The following is a 15,840-nucleotide window of genomic DNA, read 5'->3' as shown; positions in this document are numbered from 1 at the left end:
AACAAGACCGCAAAAGAGCTGAAAGAGCCAATAAATAAGAAACAAAATCAAGGAATTAAAAACTATTTAGAAAATTTACCGCCAATTGATGCAATGGAATATTCTCTCTGGAAAGTAAAAAAAAAATTAAAAAACCTCAACAACATAATCCACTCATTAAAATTGTCAACAATACCTGGGCTAGGAATGATAAAGAAAAAGCGGAAGTTTTCTCTAATCATTTAAAGACAGTATTCAATCCGTACCTATCAGAAATATCCGCAATAGAAGAAAATAACATAGTTGGCTTTCTAAACACTCCGTTTCAAATGGATCTGCCACATGAGAAATTTACTCTTAAGGAAGTAAAACAAACAATACATAAAGAAATCAATTCCAAAATAGCTCCTTATTTTGAGCTAATAACTGCAAGAATATTAAAAGAGCTGCCAGCAAAGTGCATCAAATTAATAACATTCATATTTAATGCCATGCTAAGACTTAATTATTTTCCTAGCACTTGGTGTGTGGTGGCTCAAATAATTATGATTTTTAAACCTGGGAAAAAATGAGAAGACGTCTCCTCTTATCGTCCTATCAGTTTGTTACCTGTAATACCTAAACTATTCGAAAAATGATATATTAAGAGACCCTAAATAATCGTAGAGAAGAGAAATTTTATTCAAGACCATCAATTTGGCTTCCGTAATAAAACGGAACAATAGAATAAATACATAAACTAGTCCATTAAATTAACAAAAACTTAAACGATAAAAAATATTGCTCCGCTGCATTTCTCGATATCTCTCAGGACTTCTACTATGTGGCACATTAGGCTGCACCTTAAATTGAAAAAGCTTTTGCCCCATATACACAAGTCGAATTGTGGTTGAAAACGTAGCGTATCAAAGCAAATGAGAAAAATCTACCCATGTAACATTCACCCTTTGTAGAAGAACATGTCCCTCAGTAAAATTGAATAATCATAAACTTCCGCAAGCAACCAACGTTATATCTCTGGGAATGCATTGCGATCGATGTTTGACATGGAAAAATATATAGTGACAAAACGCAAACAGCTTGGGCTTAAACTAAACCAAATGTATGGTATTGAACTGTGGAGTACTACTAGCAAATCTAACATAGATATCTTCCAGAAGTTCCAGAATAAAATGTTGCGTGTGATCGGCGATGCCCCATGTTACGTGTCCAACAAATTGATTTAGCGCGATATTCCCATAGAAACCATAACGAGTGTGATTCAGAGTGTTAGAGCGAAGTACTCTGAAAGGCTATTAGTGCACCCCAATGCTCTCGCTAAACAGTTAAATGTGCGCGGTGACAGTGAAGTGCATAGGCTTAAATACAAACTGCCATACGACCTGATTAATTGACACATAGAGTTAGATTTTACAGATCTAGATTTAATAGATTTAATAGATTTAATCTCTAGAATAAGCTAGAATAATTTTTAGAATAAGTTAGGATAGATTTTAAAATAAGTTAGAATAGTATCTAGAATAAGATTTAGATTTTAAGTTGTACAGTAGATCACTTACTGAAGTGATCAACTAGTTACATATAAGGAGTTATATTATATTATATAACAGAAATCATATAATAATACTTATTTCTTGCGGGCAGATTTCTGACGCTCTAGGAGATTAATTTAAAAAAATTGAAGGAGAAAAGGAAGAAGATAATTGTTTAATTCTCTGTACAACATAGCTCAGTTCAAATTAAATAATATTGAATTGGCAAAAGGCACTGTGAAAAAAGGAATGGAATAATGATACCAAATAGGTTTCATCCAATTTTATTATTTTGAAAATAACAATAACATAATAGAATAAAAGTAATTGGTTTATTTCTAGTTCACTCCAACGAATGTTTCATTACCGCACTCTTTTACGTTAAAAAAAATTTCATTTTGAATGATGTAGAATGATTTACAATGTACGACCTCACATGATAAAAAAAACTGCCTATGTTCAATATTGATTTGAAACCTAATGGAAATAATAAGGCGGTGTATGAAATTACCAAATTAGAAAACAATATTATTAAAAGCGAACCACCACATACAAAAAGAATTATACCACAATGCACGAGGTGTCAAGCGCACGGGCACACAAAAACTTATTGTCGCAAATCATTTAGATGCGTAAAATGTGCAGGAGAACGTAAAACAGGAGATTGTACTCGTAAAGTTTTCGATGATAAAGTGAAATGTGCTAACTGTAACGGAAATCATCCAGCGAACTACAAGGGTTGAGCAGTTCACAAACAACTACATCAGAAACTCTATTCTACCTTAAGAGAAAAAAGGCATCAACAGCAACAAAAACAATGCACACCTACCAGTCTACCCACCAGACCAAGTCAACCAGACATAACTTATGCTCAAATGGTTGAAAATCGTTTAACACAAAAACGAGAAACCGCGTCTCAACCTACTGAAACTAGCATCAACATCTCTAGATTAGAAAACATGATGGCCAAACTAATGGATCAAATGAGAACGATGCTTGGTCTACTCACAACTGTCGTCAGCAAACTTGCCTAATTCCTGAAACCATTAGCTACAAAATCACCATCTGGAATGCCAATGGGCTCCAACAACACGCCAGGGAACTAAAAATGTTCGTAACTGAACAAAATATTGTCGTTATGATGGTTTCCGAAACACATTTTACGGACAAACATTTTTTTGAAAATTCCCAAATATAAACTTTATCATACAAATCACCTTGATGATAAAGCACATGGAGGTACAGCCATAATCATTCAAGATGATATAAAACATTTCAAAAAAGAAAAATTCCGCAAAGAGTACCTGCAAGCCATCAGTATAACCATAGAGGAAGTCCATGGACCATTAACAATGTCTGCGATTTATTGCCCACCCAAACATAACAACAAGGCAGAACACTTCTCAGAGCCAAAAGTTCTTCAGTACGCTAGGTAATAGATTTATAGCCGGAGGAGATTACAATGCAAAACATTTAATGCGGGGTTCAAGAATAATAACCTCAAAAGGTAGAGAACTGCAGAATTAAAAGCAATAAAGACAGATAATTTACAACATATCTCTACTGGTGAACCAACATATTGGCCTTCAGACAGAAATAAGAAACTAGATACTATAGATTTCTGTATTACAAAAAATATTGATACAAAAAAGTGTCTTGCAGAATGATGTTTCGACCTGTCTTCTGATCATTCACCAATAATAGTAACAGTTACTCCAAAAATTACCAATTTATTCAAAAATTACCATCAAAGGTAAACCCCCTCTTCTGTGCAATAATAGAACTAACTGGTGCTTATTTAGAGAAAACTTGAGGAAACTGAGGCTACCGACTATTCGTTGTGAAAAGCAACAAAAAAGCTTAAGAGACCCCAGCAGCACAACCCACCTAGTAATACCATTCCATCTATTAAAACAAACGAAAATAATTGGGGTAGAAGCAATAAAGAGAAGGCCGACATTTTCTCAAAACACTTAAAAATGCTTTAAATCTTTCCAGTCTCAGCTACATAAAGTTGACGAAAATAAGATTACTAGCTTTCCAGATTCGCCATTTCAAATGGATTTACCGCACGTGAAATTAACGGTCAAAAAAGTTAAACAAACAAAAATGAGAGAGATTCCTATTAAAAAAGTTCCTGGTTATGACTTAATTACTGGTAAAATTTTAAAGGAACTCTCAGAAAAGGGAATAGAACTATTAAAATTTATATTTAATGCTATGCTACGAATTAATTACTTCTCTAGTATCTGGAAAGTAGCTAAAATATTAATGATAATTACTATTATTAATGATAAAATATTAAACCAGGAAAAATACCAGAAGATGTGACCTCCTACCGACCTATAAGTTTATTACCGATAATCTCGAAAGTTTTCGAGAAACTATACATAAAGAAGCTAAACTATATAATAGAAAAAAGAAAAATTATTCCAGAACATAAGTTTGGTTTTCGTAATAAGCATGGGACTATAGAACAAGTGCATAGACTTGTAAACAAAATACCTAAAACACTGACCTAAATGCCAAAAGATATTGTTCGACTGCTTTTCTAGATATATCTCAGGCTTTTGATAAAGTATGGCATACGGGCTTGCAGGTTAAACTAAAGAAACTTCTCCCTCATCCGGACTATCAGTTACTAAAATAGTATCTAACTGATTGACATTTTATTGTAAATCAACACCACATACCGAATTAAATCCCATATATTCAGGAGTTCCGCAAGGTAGTGTATTGGGTCCAATACTGTATCTTCCGTATACGGCCGATCTGCCCAGCAAAAAAATAACGACTGTGGCAACATACGCAGACGACACAGCAATCTTAGCATCCCATGAAGATCCAGTCACAGCATCAATATACCTACAAACCCACCTGGAGCAAATATAATTATGGTTGAAGACATGGCGCATTAAAGCCAATGAAACAAAATCCACGCATGTAATGTTTACTCTGCGTTGAAGAACATGTCCACCGGTGAATATCAATCATCGTCAACTCCCCCAAGCAGAGCATGTTAAATATCTTGGTATGCACTTAGATCGACGCCTAACCTGGAAGAAGCACATACTCTCTAAACGAAAAACAACTTGGGCTTAAATTATATCAAATGTATTGGCTCATCGGGCGCAAAGTTATCATTAAATAACAAGGTATGGCTGTATGAGTCTATACTCAAGCCTATTGGGTTATATGGAATCCAACTATGGGGTACCGCTAGCAAATCTAACATATCCATCATTCAACGGTTATAAAATAAAGTGTTGCGTGCCACTATTGATGCTCCGAACTATATTTCAAATAAAATGATACAACGCGATCTTCCTCTAGAACCTATAACGAGTGTAATTCAACGTGTTTGTGTGAAGTACTTCGAAAGAGTGCCAGTGCATCCCAACAAACTCCCTAACCAGCTAAATATGCGATGTCATAGTGAAGTGCATAGACTAAAACGTTTAACACCACCTGATCTGATTACTGGACATATACAGAATAAGACTAATTAATTAAGATAATATTTTATACAGAAGATCACTTAATGAAGTGAATTTCTACATGCCATGTAGATATAATATAGCCATAAGATATACTTATTGCCGATAGGGCAGATTGTGGAATCACAAAGAGTAAAAAAAAATTGTTAAAATTTTATTGACATTCAAAAAGTAAATCGGAAAAACAGAAGTCTGTAAGATCTTCGAATAAAATATGTCAATTCACAGAATTACATAAGTAATAAATAATAATTAATAATCTTCTTCTATAATACAAAAATGAATCGCAAAATGTGTTGGTAAGCGCATAACTCAACAACGCCTGGACCAATTTGGCCAAATCTTTTTTTAAAATGTTCGTTGAAGTTCAAGGATAGTTTTCACGGCGAGAAAAATTAGAATTATTGCTGGAAAAACCCTAAAAATAGCCCTTTTCTTTTTCCCATACAAATGATTCGTAACTAAAACGTAGTCAATTTGAGCTTTATTGCTATGGTATAAAGTTCATATTAAATTACAAGCACTCACCCTTGTCTAAGCAATGTAGGTGTGTTCCTAACATCAAAGATCATATCTATCAAAACAATGTGCGTATGTGCGTTGGAGCACAGAATACATAGTTGGAGGAGTTTAATGTCGCGTTCCGAAACTCGCGTTTCTTTTGTATTAGTTTCGGCACGCGGGATAAAATGCATCAGTTTCCACGTCATTACATCAGTCAAACAAAAATCGCGTTACCAACAGTGTTTTATTATTTTTAATATCCAAATTTTAAATAAATAAAACAATTCGTACGGCTTAAAAGGATTTGACTTCAAGTCATATCAAATTTAAAAAAAAAGAAAGTTGTCTGTTACCTAATCTACTGAGTTTGCTTTTGTCAACTGATACACGAAACAAATTCGTATATCGTGTTTTGTGCAGAGTGTTTAGTTAGTTAGTGTTTCTTTAGTTCGTGATTAGTGAAAAAATAATTTATATTTGATATGCCTCCTATAAGACGAAGCAACTTAGGTAGAAGAACCAGAAATGCTATAAACCAAGCTAATTACCGATCTAATCGTACTGCACAAGAACGTGACGACGGAAATGAACGTGAAAGAATTCGGATATCACAAACGCGTGAAGCGCGAGCGCGACATTCAACTAATAATCGCGCAAGTTTGAATCGAGCTGCTTTCAGTTACGATGTGTCAATTGACTACAGTAACTACCAATGTGTTGTTATTGGTTCTATGAACTTGGTTTGCTCACACTGTAAGGCATTAAAATACAAAAACGAAGCCAATGGATTGTGTTGCGCAAATGGTAAAGTGAAATTGATATCATTGGATCCACCACCAGAACCATTGTACTCATTGGTTTCAGGAATAGGAACAGATTCTATACACTTTTTGACACATATCCAACAATATAACAATTGCTTTCAAATGACTTCATTTGGGGCAACAAATGCAGTTCGGGAAAATTTTATGCCAACTTTCAAGGTATGTATTATAGCAGTTACTCATAATTATTTTAGCGAACAAAATTTTCTGTCACCAAAGTTAAGATGTGTTACTAATCTTCAATTTCTTAATCATTACGAAATATATCACTTAGTATCACTCAGTGACACTTTTATTATATTTTAAATTTGATAGATATTAGTTAAAACTAAATATATACTTTTTAAGATCACATATTATTTAAATTTGATCACTGACAATCCATTAATTTATACCACACCATAATATTTTTTTTATTTACAGATACAAGGGCAAATATATCACAGAGCAGGTTCACTGTTACCAGTGTCAGATAGCGACAACAAATTCCTGCAAATTTATTTTATGGGCAATTCACCACAAGAAATTGATCTGCGTTGTGCACATAACAATTTAGTAAAGAGGTCTATTGTAGAACAATTACAAACTTTATTTCATCAACACAATCAATTGATTATATTGTTTAAAACTGCCCTGGATCTGATGCCATCCGATGATCACAAAATTGTAATCAGAGCTGATAAAACACCTGCAGGTCAACATACAAGACGTTTTAATGCATTAACTATTGATGAAGTTGCTATCGTTGTAGTTGGAGAAAACTTGGAATCCCGTGATATTGTTTTACATCGTCGGAATGATCAATTACAACGTATAAAGGAAACACACCGCTCATATGATGCACTGCAATATCCCATTATATTTTGGCAAGGTGAAGATGACTACGATTTATCAATAAAAATGATAAATCCCATTACAGGTAACTAAAATATTAGTTTAGCTATGGCGATAATATCTCAGTCACTATATTATGTATTTTAATTTTATATTTGAATGTTATTAAAACAAAATCTATTTACAGGTTCTAAAACCAACAAAAAAGTCAGTTCAATGAACTATTATTCATACCGCCTAATGATTCGGGAAAATGAAGATAATCACATATTGAAATGTCGGCGATTATATCACAAATATGTTGTTGACATGTATGTTAAAATTGAAACGGAGAGATAAACATTCATCAGGTTGAATCAAACCAAACTCCGATCTGAAGAGTATATTCACCTTCGAGATGCGATTAATACTGATGGAAATGCACAGAATGTCGGTCGGATGACTATTCTTCCAGCAACATACATCGGAAGCCCTCGGCATATGCACGAATATGCTCAAGATGCCATGTCGTATGTTCGTCATTATGGTACAGCAGATTTGTTCATCACATTTACATGCAATCCGCAATGGATAGAAATTAAGCAGGAGTTATTCCTTGGGCAATCACCCATTGATCGTCATGATATTACAGCCGGAGTTTTTAGACAAAAGTTGAAATCTTTAATGAATTTCCTCGTAAAACATAATGTGTTTGGTGGGACACGCTGCTGGATGTATTCTGTGGAGTGGCAGAAACGAGGATTGCCACATGCACACATTTTCATTTGGTTGGTTGAAAAGATAAGACCAAATGAAGTTGATGCAGTGATATCAGCTGAAATCCCTAATGTACAAGTAGATCCTGGATTGCATGAGGTAGTTATCAAAAACATGATACATGGTCCCTGTGGAACTCTTAATCAAAATTCACCGTGTATGATGGATGGTAAATGTTCAAAACGATATCCACGGACATTAATATCGGAAACAATTACTGGTAATGACGGTTATCCATTGTATCGTCGCAGATCGACAGCAGACAATGGAAAATCAACAATTGTCAAATTAAATCAACAAGATATTGAAATAGATAATCGTTGGATTGTTCCATATTCACCCATTTTATCAAAGACATTCAAAGCACACATCAACATTGAATCTTGCCATTCAGTGAAATCGATTAAATACATTTGCAAATATGTAACCAAAGGGAGTGATATGGCTGTGATTGGAATTGGTGCAGAGAATTCTAATGATGAAATTACCCAATACCAACTGGGCCGCTATGTCAGTAGTAATGAAGCAGTTTGGCGAATATTTTCTTTTCCTATTCATGAGAGACACCCTTCTGTTGTTCACTTAGCTGTGCATTTAGAAAATGGACAAAGAGTGTATTTTACAGCACAGAACGCAGTACAAAGAGCTGCTCAGCCACCATCTACTACATTAACCAGTTTTTTTGAGACATGCCAAAACGATGATTTCGCACAAACATTGCTATATTCTGAAATGCCAAAATATTATACCTGGAATCAATCCTCAAGGAGATTTATACGATGGAAACAAGGAAAACCAGTTCCAAGGTATACAGATGTATATTCCACCGATGCGATTGGCCGGATTTATTCAGTACATCCAAGCAATGATGAATGTTTTTATTTACGACTGCTATTAGTCAATGTACGTGGCCCAACATCATTCCAACAGTTACGAACTGTTGATGGTGAATTGTGTGGATCCTACAGAGAAGCCTGTCAACGTTTGCAATTGCTTGAAAATGACGCTCATTGGGATCAAACTCTCAATGATGCTTTAATATCATCACACGCTCATCAAATACGAACATTGTTTTCTATAATCATATCTACATGCTTCCCATCAAACCCAATTGATTTGTGGATCAAGTACAAAGATTATATGTGTGATAATATTTTGTATCAAATAGGGAATAGAATGGGAAATCCAAATATACAAATCAGTGAAGAAATTTATAATGAAGCATTGATTTCAATTGAGGACATGTGCTTGATAATGTCAAACAAACTATTAATTCAATTAGGCCTGACCGCGCCCAATCGTCCAATGCATGACGCTTTTAACCAAGAGTTGCATCGAGAAAGACTGTATGATCTCAACGCTTTGAAAGAATTAATTCAAACAAATCTTCCACTATTAAATGAACAAGAGAAGTATGTATTTGAAACTCTTATGAAAGTAACAAATGATGAAACTGGAGGGATTTACTTCTTAGATGCACCTGGTGGTACAGGAAAAACTTTTTTGATTTCATTAATATTAGCAACAATTCGCTCATAAAATAAAATTGCACTTGCACTCGCTTCGTCGGGAATCGCAGCAACTTTGCTTGAAGGTGGTCGAACAGCCCATTCAGCACTAAAATTGCCATTAAATATGCAAAGCAATGAAACTCCAACCTGCAACGTTTCGAAGAACTCTGCAATGGCAAAGGTTTTGCAGCAATGTAAATTGATTGTTTGGGATGAATGCACGATGGCACATAAAAAATCTTTGGAGGCTTTAGACAGAACCTTAAAAGATCTACGTAGCAATAATAACCGATTTGGTGGTGCAATGATTTTATTAGCAGGAGATTTTCGTCAAACATTGCCAGTGATTCCACGATAAACGCCAGCTGATGAACTCAATGCATGTCTAAAGTCCTCCAATTTGTGGAAACATGTCAAAGTACTTCATTTAAGCAAGAATATGCGTATCGAGTTGCAAAATGACCAATCTGGAAACATATTCTCTAAACAACTCATTGACATTGGTAATGGCAAATTTCCTATAGACATGATGACTGGCTGCATTAACTTTCCTCAAAGTTTTTGTCAGTTAACTCGACCAAAGGTGAACTTATTCAGAAGGTGTTTCCAGATGTTTCTCAAAATTACAGAAACCATGATTGGTTGAGCGAACGAGCTATACTGGCTGCAAAAAACATAGATGTAAATGAATTAAATTTCAAAATTCAAGAACAAATTACAGGCGAATTGAGGATATATAAATCAGTTGATTCGGCTACTAATCAAGATGATATAGTCAACTATCCACCGGAATTTTTAAACTCGCTGGATTTGCCAGGATTGCCACCTCACAATCTTCAATTAAAGGTTGGATCGGTGGTTATAATGTTGCGAAATATCAACCAACCGCGTCTTTGCAACGGTACACGGTTAGCGATAAAAAAATTACTAAACAATGTGATAGAAGCAACTATACTCAAAGGAAAGTATAAAGGAGAAGATGTTCTCATACCGCGCGTCCCAATGATTCCGACTGATGTGCCATTTGAGTTTAAACGACTACAGTTTCCAGTGCGGCTTTCTTTTGCTATGACTATAAACAAGGCCCAGGGGCAATCATTAAGTGTTTGTGGTATTAATCTAGAAAACCCATGTTTCTCACATGGTCAATTGTATGTTGCCTGTTCCCGTGTTGGAAAACCATCAGATTTGTTTATCTATGCGCCAGGTAATCAAACAAAAAACATCGTATACCACAAAGCACTACAATGATAATAATAATAATAATTATGATTCACATGATTAACAATAAAGCGATTACTTACTTTTAAATCCATATATATGTTTTATTTAATTATTTTTTATTCACAACGCCCTATCACCAGGGTGATAGTTCTGTTCAGGAGAATTTTTTAAAATACGTAGGCACAAAAACTGCCACATTACAAATCTTTTTGACAGGACGAAGTCTGTCGGGTCAGCTAGTAAGTAATAATTACATAACTACATGTAATTGATAAAATTTTATTGACATTAGAATTTTAAGTGGGTAAGACAGAAAACAGAAAGATCAACAAATAAAATATGTTAATTCACAGAATTAACTCTACATGTAATTATCAAAATGTTAGTGACATTCAAAATGTAAGTGGGTAAAACCAGAGGATAGTAAGATTATCAAATAAAATATATCAATTCACAGAATTAACTGTATATGTAATTGTCAAAATTATATTGAAGCTCAAAATAAGATTGGTAGTATACAAAATTAAGACTTAAAATTCGGTAAGTTCTGAAATTAAGACTTATTAGAATGTTAGCTATTGTTCCTGGTTAATATTAATAATGTTCTTATTTCCTTATAAACAGTTTTTCTTAGTGTTTACGAATGTATCAGGCATCTTTGCTGTTGCATTAGGGAACCATAAGTTTATGTATAAACACAGCGAACGTATGAATCAATGTACATAAGATCACCGTTCTAGACTTTATCGAATATTTAATTGTTATTTTATTTCAAAATATAATCATACTCTAAGGTAAGTAAAAGTACTCTACCGTAAACAGTGTGAAATAATACGTTTTAAATAATTGTTATAATCAGATAGCATAATTGTAAATAAAGTTACTATTGTTTATATAAATTATATATAAAGTTGTTTTACTTTACTTGAAATGGCAACTTATTGAACGATGATACAAAGCGACACTGAAGGTTTAAATATATTCTAACATAAATCAAACCCCTATTTCTAGACGACTCACTTATCACACCAATCAGGTATTGCATTAACTAATGATCTTGTTCCATTTAAAACACAGTATAGGTACCTAGGGGTTGTTTTCGTATAAGTCACACTATATAGTTTATATATATGAAATATGCTATATATTTCATTTTTGTTAATAAATATGATATAGTTTAGCAAACACAAACACAAATCATAAGGTGCTTGGGACATGTCAGTAGAATAATAGAGTGATGGTGTAAGTGAACGAAAGTAGCAGAAAATAGGTATATTTTGTACATTTCATATACTACATATACCGTTATTAATTTTCATTGCCTGTAAAACTGATGTATCTCAACTGATGGCAAGTCTAGGTTTAACAAAAAATATATATTATTTGTCTAATAGAGGCTAAGTATTCAAGGAGTTCAGTGATACAGAAGAATTATATATGTATATAAGATTGTATAGTTTAAAAATTTATTTATTTTTCAATAACTTTTTAAAATATATTAAAAACTGATTAAAAAATAATTATATTTTAATATGTATCGAATGGCCTTACACCATAGTTTTCGTATATGCTATCCCAATATGCTATCCTATTAGGTTTTGGTTTTCCCTGAGTTAATACCAGATCCTCCAATATGTTTACATATTGAAATTCGCCAGGTTTCACGACAGGCCCAATTAGATTTTGTAGAACTTCATCTTCTTCAGGCGTTGGGTTTCTAATAACAACAATAAATGCGATAATAATTAGAATTACTTATTTTAACTAACTTACGTGTATTTAGCGAAGTTAATCCAAAGTTTTAATAGTCTTTCGTGAAGTACTTGATCCCATTCTGGATAAACTTTTGGGTCAGCATAGCTCAAAATGTATCCCATTTCTTCTCCGTGAGTAACATTTTCTGACCCTTTCAATTATCAACTAGTTATGTTAGATTCTTCTATTATATCATCGAGCCCTTACCTGGATATTTATAATCAACGTTGTTACCCATCGTTCCGGAGTACGAAAATTCGTAAAAGTATGTCGAGGCATCTGCCGAGTATAATTCTGCATGTTTTACTAGAGATTTCGTGAAATCTTGTTCTGTAAAGTACTAAAATACACACCAAAATTGAGTTTTAATTTATGAGATAATTCTGTAGTGATCAAACCTGAATTCCTGCTAACTTGTTATCGTAAAATATACGATCTGGCGAGTATTCCTGCTTAATTGCGTTTGCCACTTCATAAACAGCCGCACCGTCAGTTAAATGCAAATTTCCCGGATTCAACATATAGATAAAATTGTCGTAAGACTGCAAAATATTATCAAGCCACTCTGTAAATAAATAAAATATAATATACTTTTGACTTATGAGTCGTGACTCATTTTTGACATTACATCAGCTTTTGGCAGCTGTCTTACCCGACAAATTCATAAGGCCTTCTTCCGAATCAGTACCGATCATAATCGGAACTTTATTGAAACGGCCATTCTCCAACGCCACGTAAGGGTACTCAGTCAAAAACGCCTCGTCGTTTTCGACCTCCGTGACTGGAGCGAAAAAAAATCCCTGCTGCAGTTGCCGCCTGACTACATTATCTGGTTTCGAAGAATCCTAATAGGAGAAGAATTTACCTATTTTAGATTAGGTGCTTGTATGTATTATAATAATATTTTCCTTTATAAAGTGAGACATTAATAAAATATACGTTAAACAAAATAATCAATAATAATAAAATAATAAAAATATAGTGTAAAGACAACAAAAGTTGACAGGAAAAGGTAAACATTGGAATAACTGTCGATTAGGTTTTGTTAGTCATAATATTTATTAATAATTCATTATAGACATATGGCTCTTCATGCTCGAAACAGGAATGCTTTTATTTCTGGTGCAGAATTAGTGTTTTCCCCTAAGTCCAAGGGTGACTATCATTTTACAGTAATTTGAAAATTAAAGCTTAAAAAGCTTTTAAAGTACTTGGAGGAACCATCAGTTATTGTTATGTACAATGCACCATATCTACCATATATATAGTACACTAGTGGGGAAATTGAAAACAAGTGCATCTACAAAGGCTCCAATTAGGGAATGGCTTAAAGTACATAAAATAAATTTCGAGGAGATCGTGTTAAAAAATAAACTATTTCAAATTGTTACTCGGTAAATATATATGAAATATTTAAGTGCATTTTAAGTAATTTACTTTTTTAGAAATAAACCTGATAAAAGATATAAAATGATGCAGATAGATCAGATTAGTGAACGTTATGGCCACCGAGTATTATGTCTTCCTCTCTATCACCGCATATTTAATCCAATTGAGTTTATATGGGGCACTGCAATAGATATTCAGATGGACAAGGATATTCAAACCATCTGGATTTATGGAAAGAGGCATTGTCGAAAATAACACCTACGGTTTGTGTGAGGGCGATCGATATGAGGAGAGAAATAATACTAACTGTTTTGCATATATGGCAAATGCATTAAGGAGAATAAAGTGATGATATGTAGTTTTATCAAGAAAGATGTACACAGTATAGTAACAGGACAAACTAAAGAGAAATATAATATTATAATGACTTTATGAGGATACATTGCATCGAAAGAAACAAGAACTAAGCGTAAAACATAAATATGCTCTCTAATGAACGTAAAATACATTATTCAGATATAGAATTGTTAATTAGCTGGATTAGGCCTTCGGGGTATACCACTACATAAAATAGGCGCCTAGAACCACCTATACTAGTGTGGAAAAAAGTTCAATGGATATATAATAAAACAACTCCAACCTAAAAATTATTGTGCCTGTTAATTGTAGTTTTAAGTTCATCGCTAATATATGCATTAGATGTACTATAAAGTTAAAATAAATTATAATACATAACATTTTTATTTATATTAATATTGTGTTATATGTCAGAGCCAAAATGTACTACAACTCAGAGTTGCTGCGGCAACATTGCGACGTTTTGACAGGTCTCCCGTTTCGCTACTGTTTTGAATAGATTATAAGTTTCAAAAAGTGTTTCACTCGTATGCACCGTATGTGACAATTCAATCGAATTTAATAGTTACTTCAAATCGTATAACAGTATTTTGCAATAACATTTTGATAGCTATTACAACACAAACATAAACATCTGATACAATTTCCTACATACCTAGATAAAACACAGATATAACAAGATCCCCACAGCCTTGAATTATAAAATATATCAAAAAGATTTAAGATGATATTAGTTCAAAGTTCCATTTTAAAATTTTATCTGTAAAATTATTGAACAACCAACAACTCATTAATATAAGAGATATTGTACTTCGCATGGACCAATAGTATTAAACTTTATTGGAATTAAACAATATTAATTCCTTATATTTATATTTAAGTTAAATACAAAATTAAAATAATGTTATTGCTGTAAGTCAGAAATTATGTCAATTATTTTGGACTAATAAATATTCTATTAGTAATCCTTTTTGTCAAAGTTAATTTCTGTGTTCAAAATAATTATATAGCCTACATATAAGACGGTTTATAAAGTTCTATAGTAATAAAGACGAATATTACATTAAAATAATTACCCAGATTCTGCAGTTTTTGCACTGCATTGCTTTCAGTATAATGGGTACAAAATAATTAGTAAATCTACTTGCAATTCATCGTAAATTTCAACAATAGAATAACTAACTGTTCGCCATTTTCTAGCATTCCTAATATGACCAAACAAAAGACTTAATAAATTACATAATTTTAGAAATTCGGGTCAACTTTTGTATCCGAGACGATAACAAAGATTCATGTGTTTTCAATATTTAATCCATATGTCAAGATTTATTCTCGTTTACAAGTTTGCGTATGATGGCTGTCAACTGTCAAATGAAAACAATGAAAGACCATTTGGAGGATGTTTTATGCTGTTATTGTGTTTTGAAATTTGTAAAAATTCATATACAACGCTTCAAATTTCGATTAAAGTTCAAAAGTAGAAAAATCATGACAAATGCACTCATATTCGTATTCATACTCATGTACATAATATTGACTAATGCAGTCTAGCATCATAATAACTAGATTCACGAAATTCAGGTTCAGGGGTGCAGTTGAACATCATAGAGTGAGAAAGATGTGGCCGATTCGTATGAATCATGAATCAGGACAACGAAACAGTCCTCTGTACCACTTG

General features: G+C 33.2%; 1 protein-coding gene and 1 pseudogene across 2 annotated transcripts in view; one reads left to right on the top strand and one right to left on the bottom strand.

Moving 5' to 3' along the window:
* Positions 1-3,620: 3,620 nt before the first annotated feature.
* On the top strand, positions 3,621-7,263 carry LOC143195724 (uncharacterized). The gene is made up of 4 exons (XM_076403157.1): positions 3,621-3,669; positions 6,137-6,316; positions 6,377-6,495; positions 6,760-7,263. Exons 1-4 carry the CDS (start codon positions 3,621-3,623, stop codon positions 7,261-7,263), a joined length of 852 nt encoding a protein of 283 aa, XP_076259272.1.
* Positions 7,264-12,052: 4,789 nt separating this feature from the next.
* LOC143195034 (esterase FE4-like) overlaps positions 12,053-15,840 on the bottom strand; it is a 37,786-nt pseudogene continuing 33,998 nt past the window's right edge. Inside the window, exons 8-12 of the transcript XR_013005449.1 lie at positions 13,069-13,261; positions 12,815-12,981; positions 12,624-12,756; positions 12,435-12,567; positions 12,053-12,378 (exon numbers count right to left, since the gene is read on the bottom strand). The product of XR_013005449.1 is annotated as an esterase FE4-like (transcript). The remainder of the gene's footprint in view (positions 12,379-12,434; positions 12,568-12,623; positions 12,757-12,814; positions 12,982-13,068; positions 13,262-15,840) is intronic.

The sequence above is a fragment of the Rhynchophorus ferrugineus genome, unplaced genomic scaffold, assembly GCF_030347505.1.
Source record: "Rhynchophorus ferrugineus isolate W39M unplaced genomic scaffold, kcgeb_rfMv2 rfM4, whole genome shotgun sequence".
Classification (NCBI taxonomy): Eukaryota; Metazoa; Arthropoda; class Insecta; order Coleoptera; family Curculionidae; genus Rhynchophorus; species Rhynchophorus ferrugineus.
Note: the sequence above shows the minus strand (reverse complement) of the source record. Positions and strands in the feature narration are given on the sequence as shown.

What these genes read in the sequence shown, in the direction of transcription:
- LOC143195724 (XM_076403157.1), top strand. Translation starts at nt 3,621, where the DNA reads ATGAGAGAGATTCCTATTAAAAAAGTTCCTGGTTATGACTTAATTACT. An exon ending in TGGATTGTGTTGCGCAAATG is followed by an intron (nt 6,317 to 6,376) that starts GTAAAGTGAAAT and finishes CATTGGTTTCAG; the next exon opens with GAATAGGAACAGATTCTATA. An exon ending in ATTTTATGCCAACTTTCAAG is followed by an intron (nt 6,496 to 6,759) that starts GTATGTATTATA and finishes TTTTATTTACAG; the next exon opens with ATACAAGGGCAAATATATCA.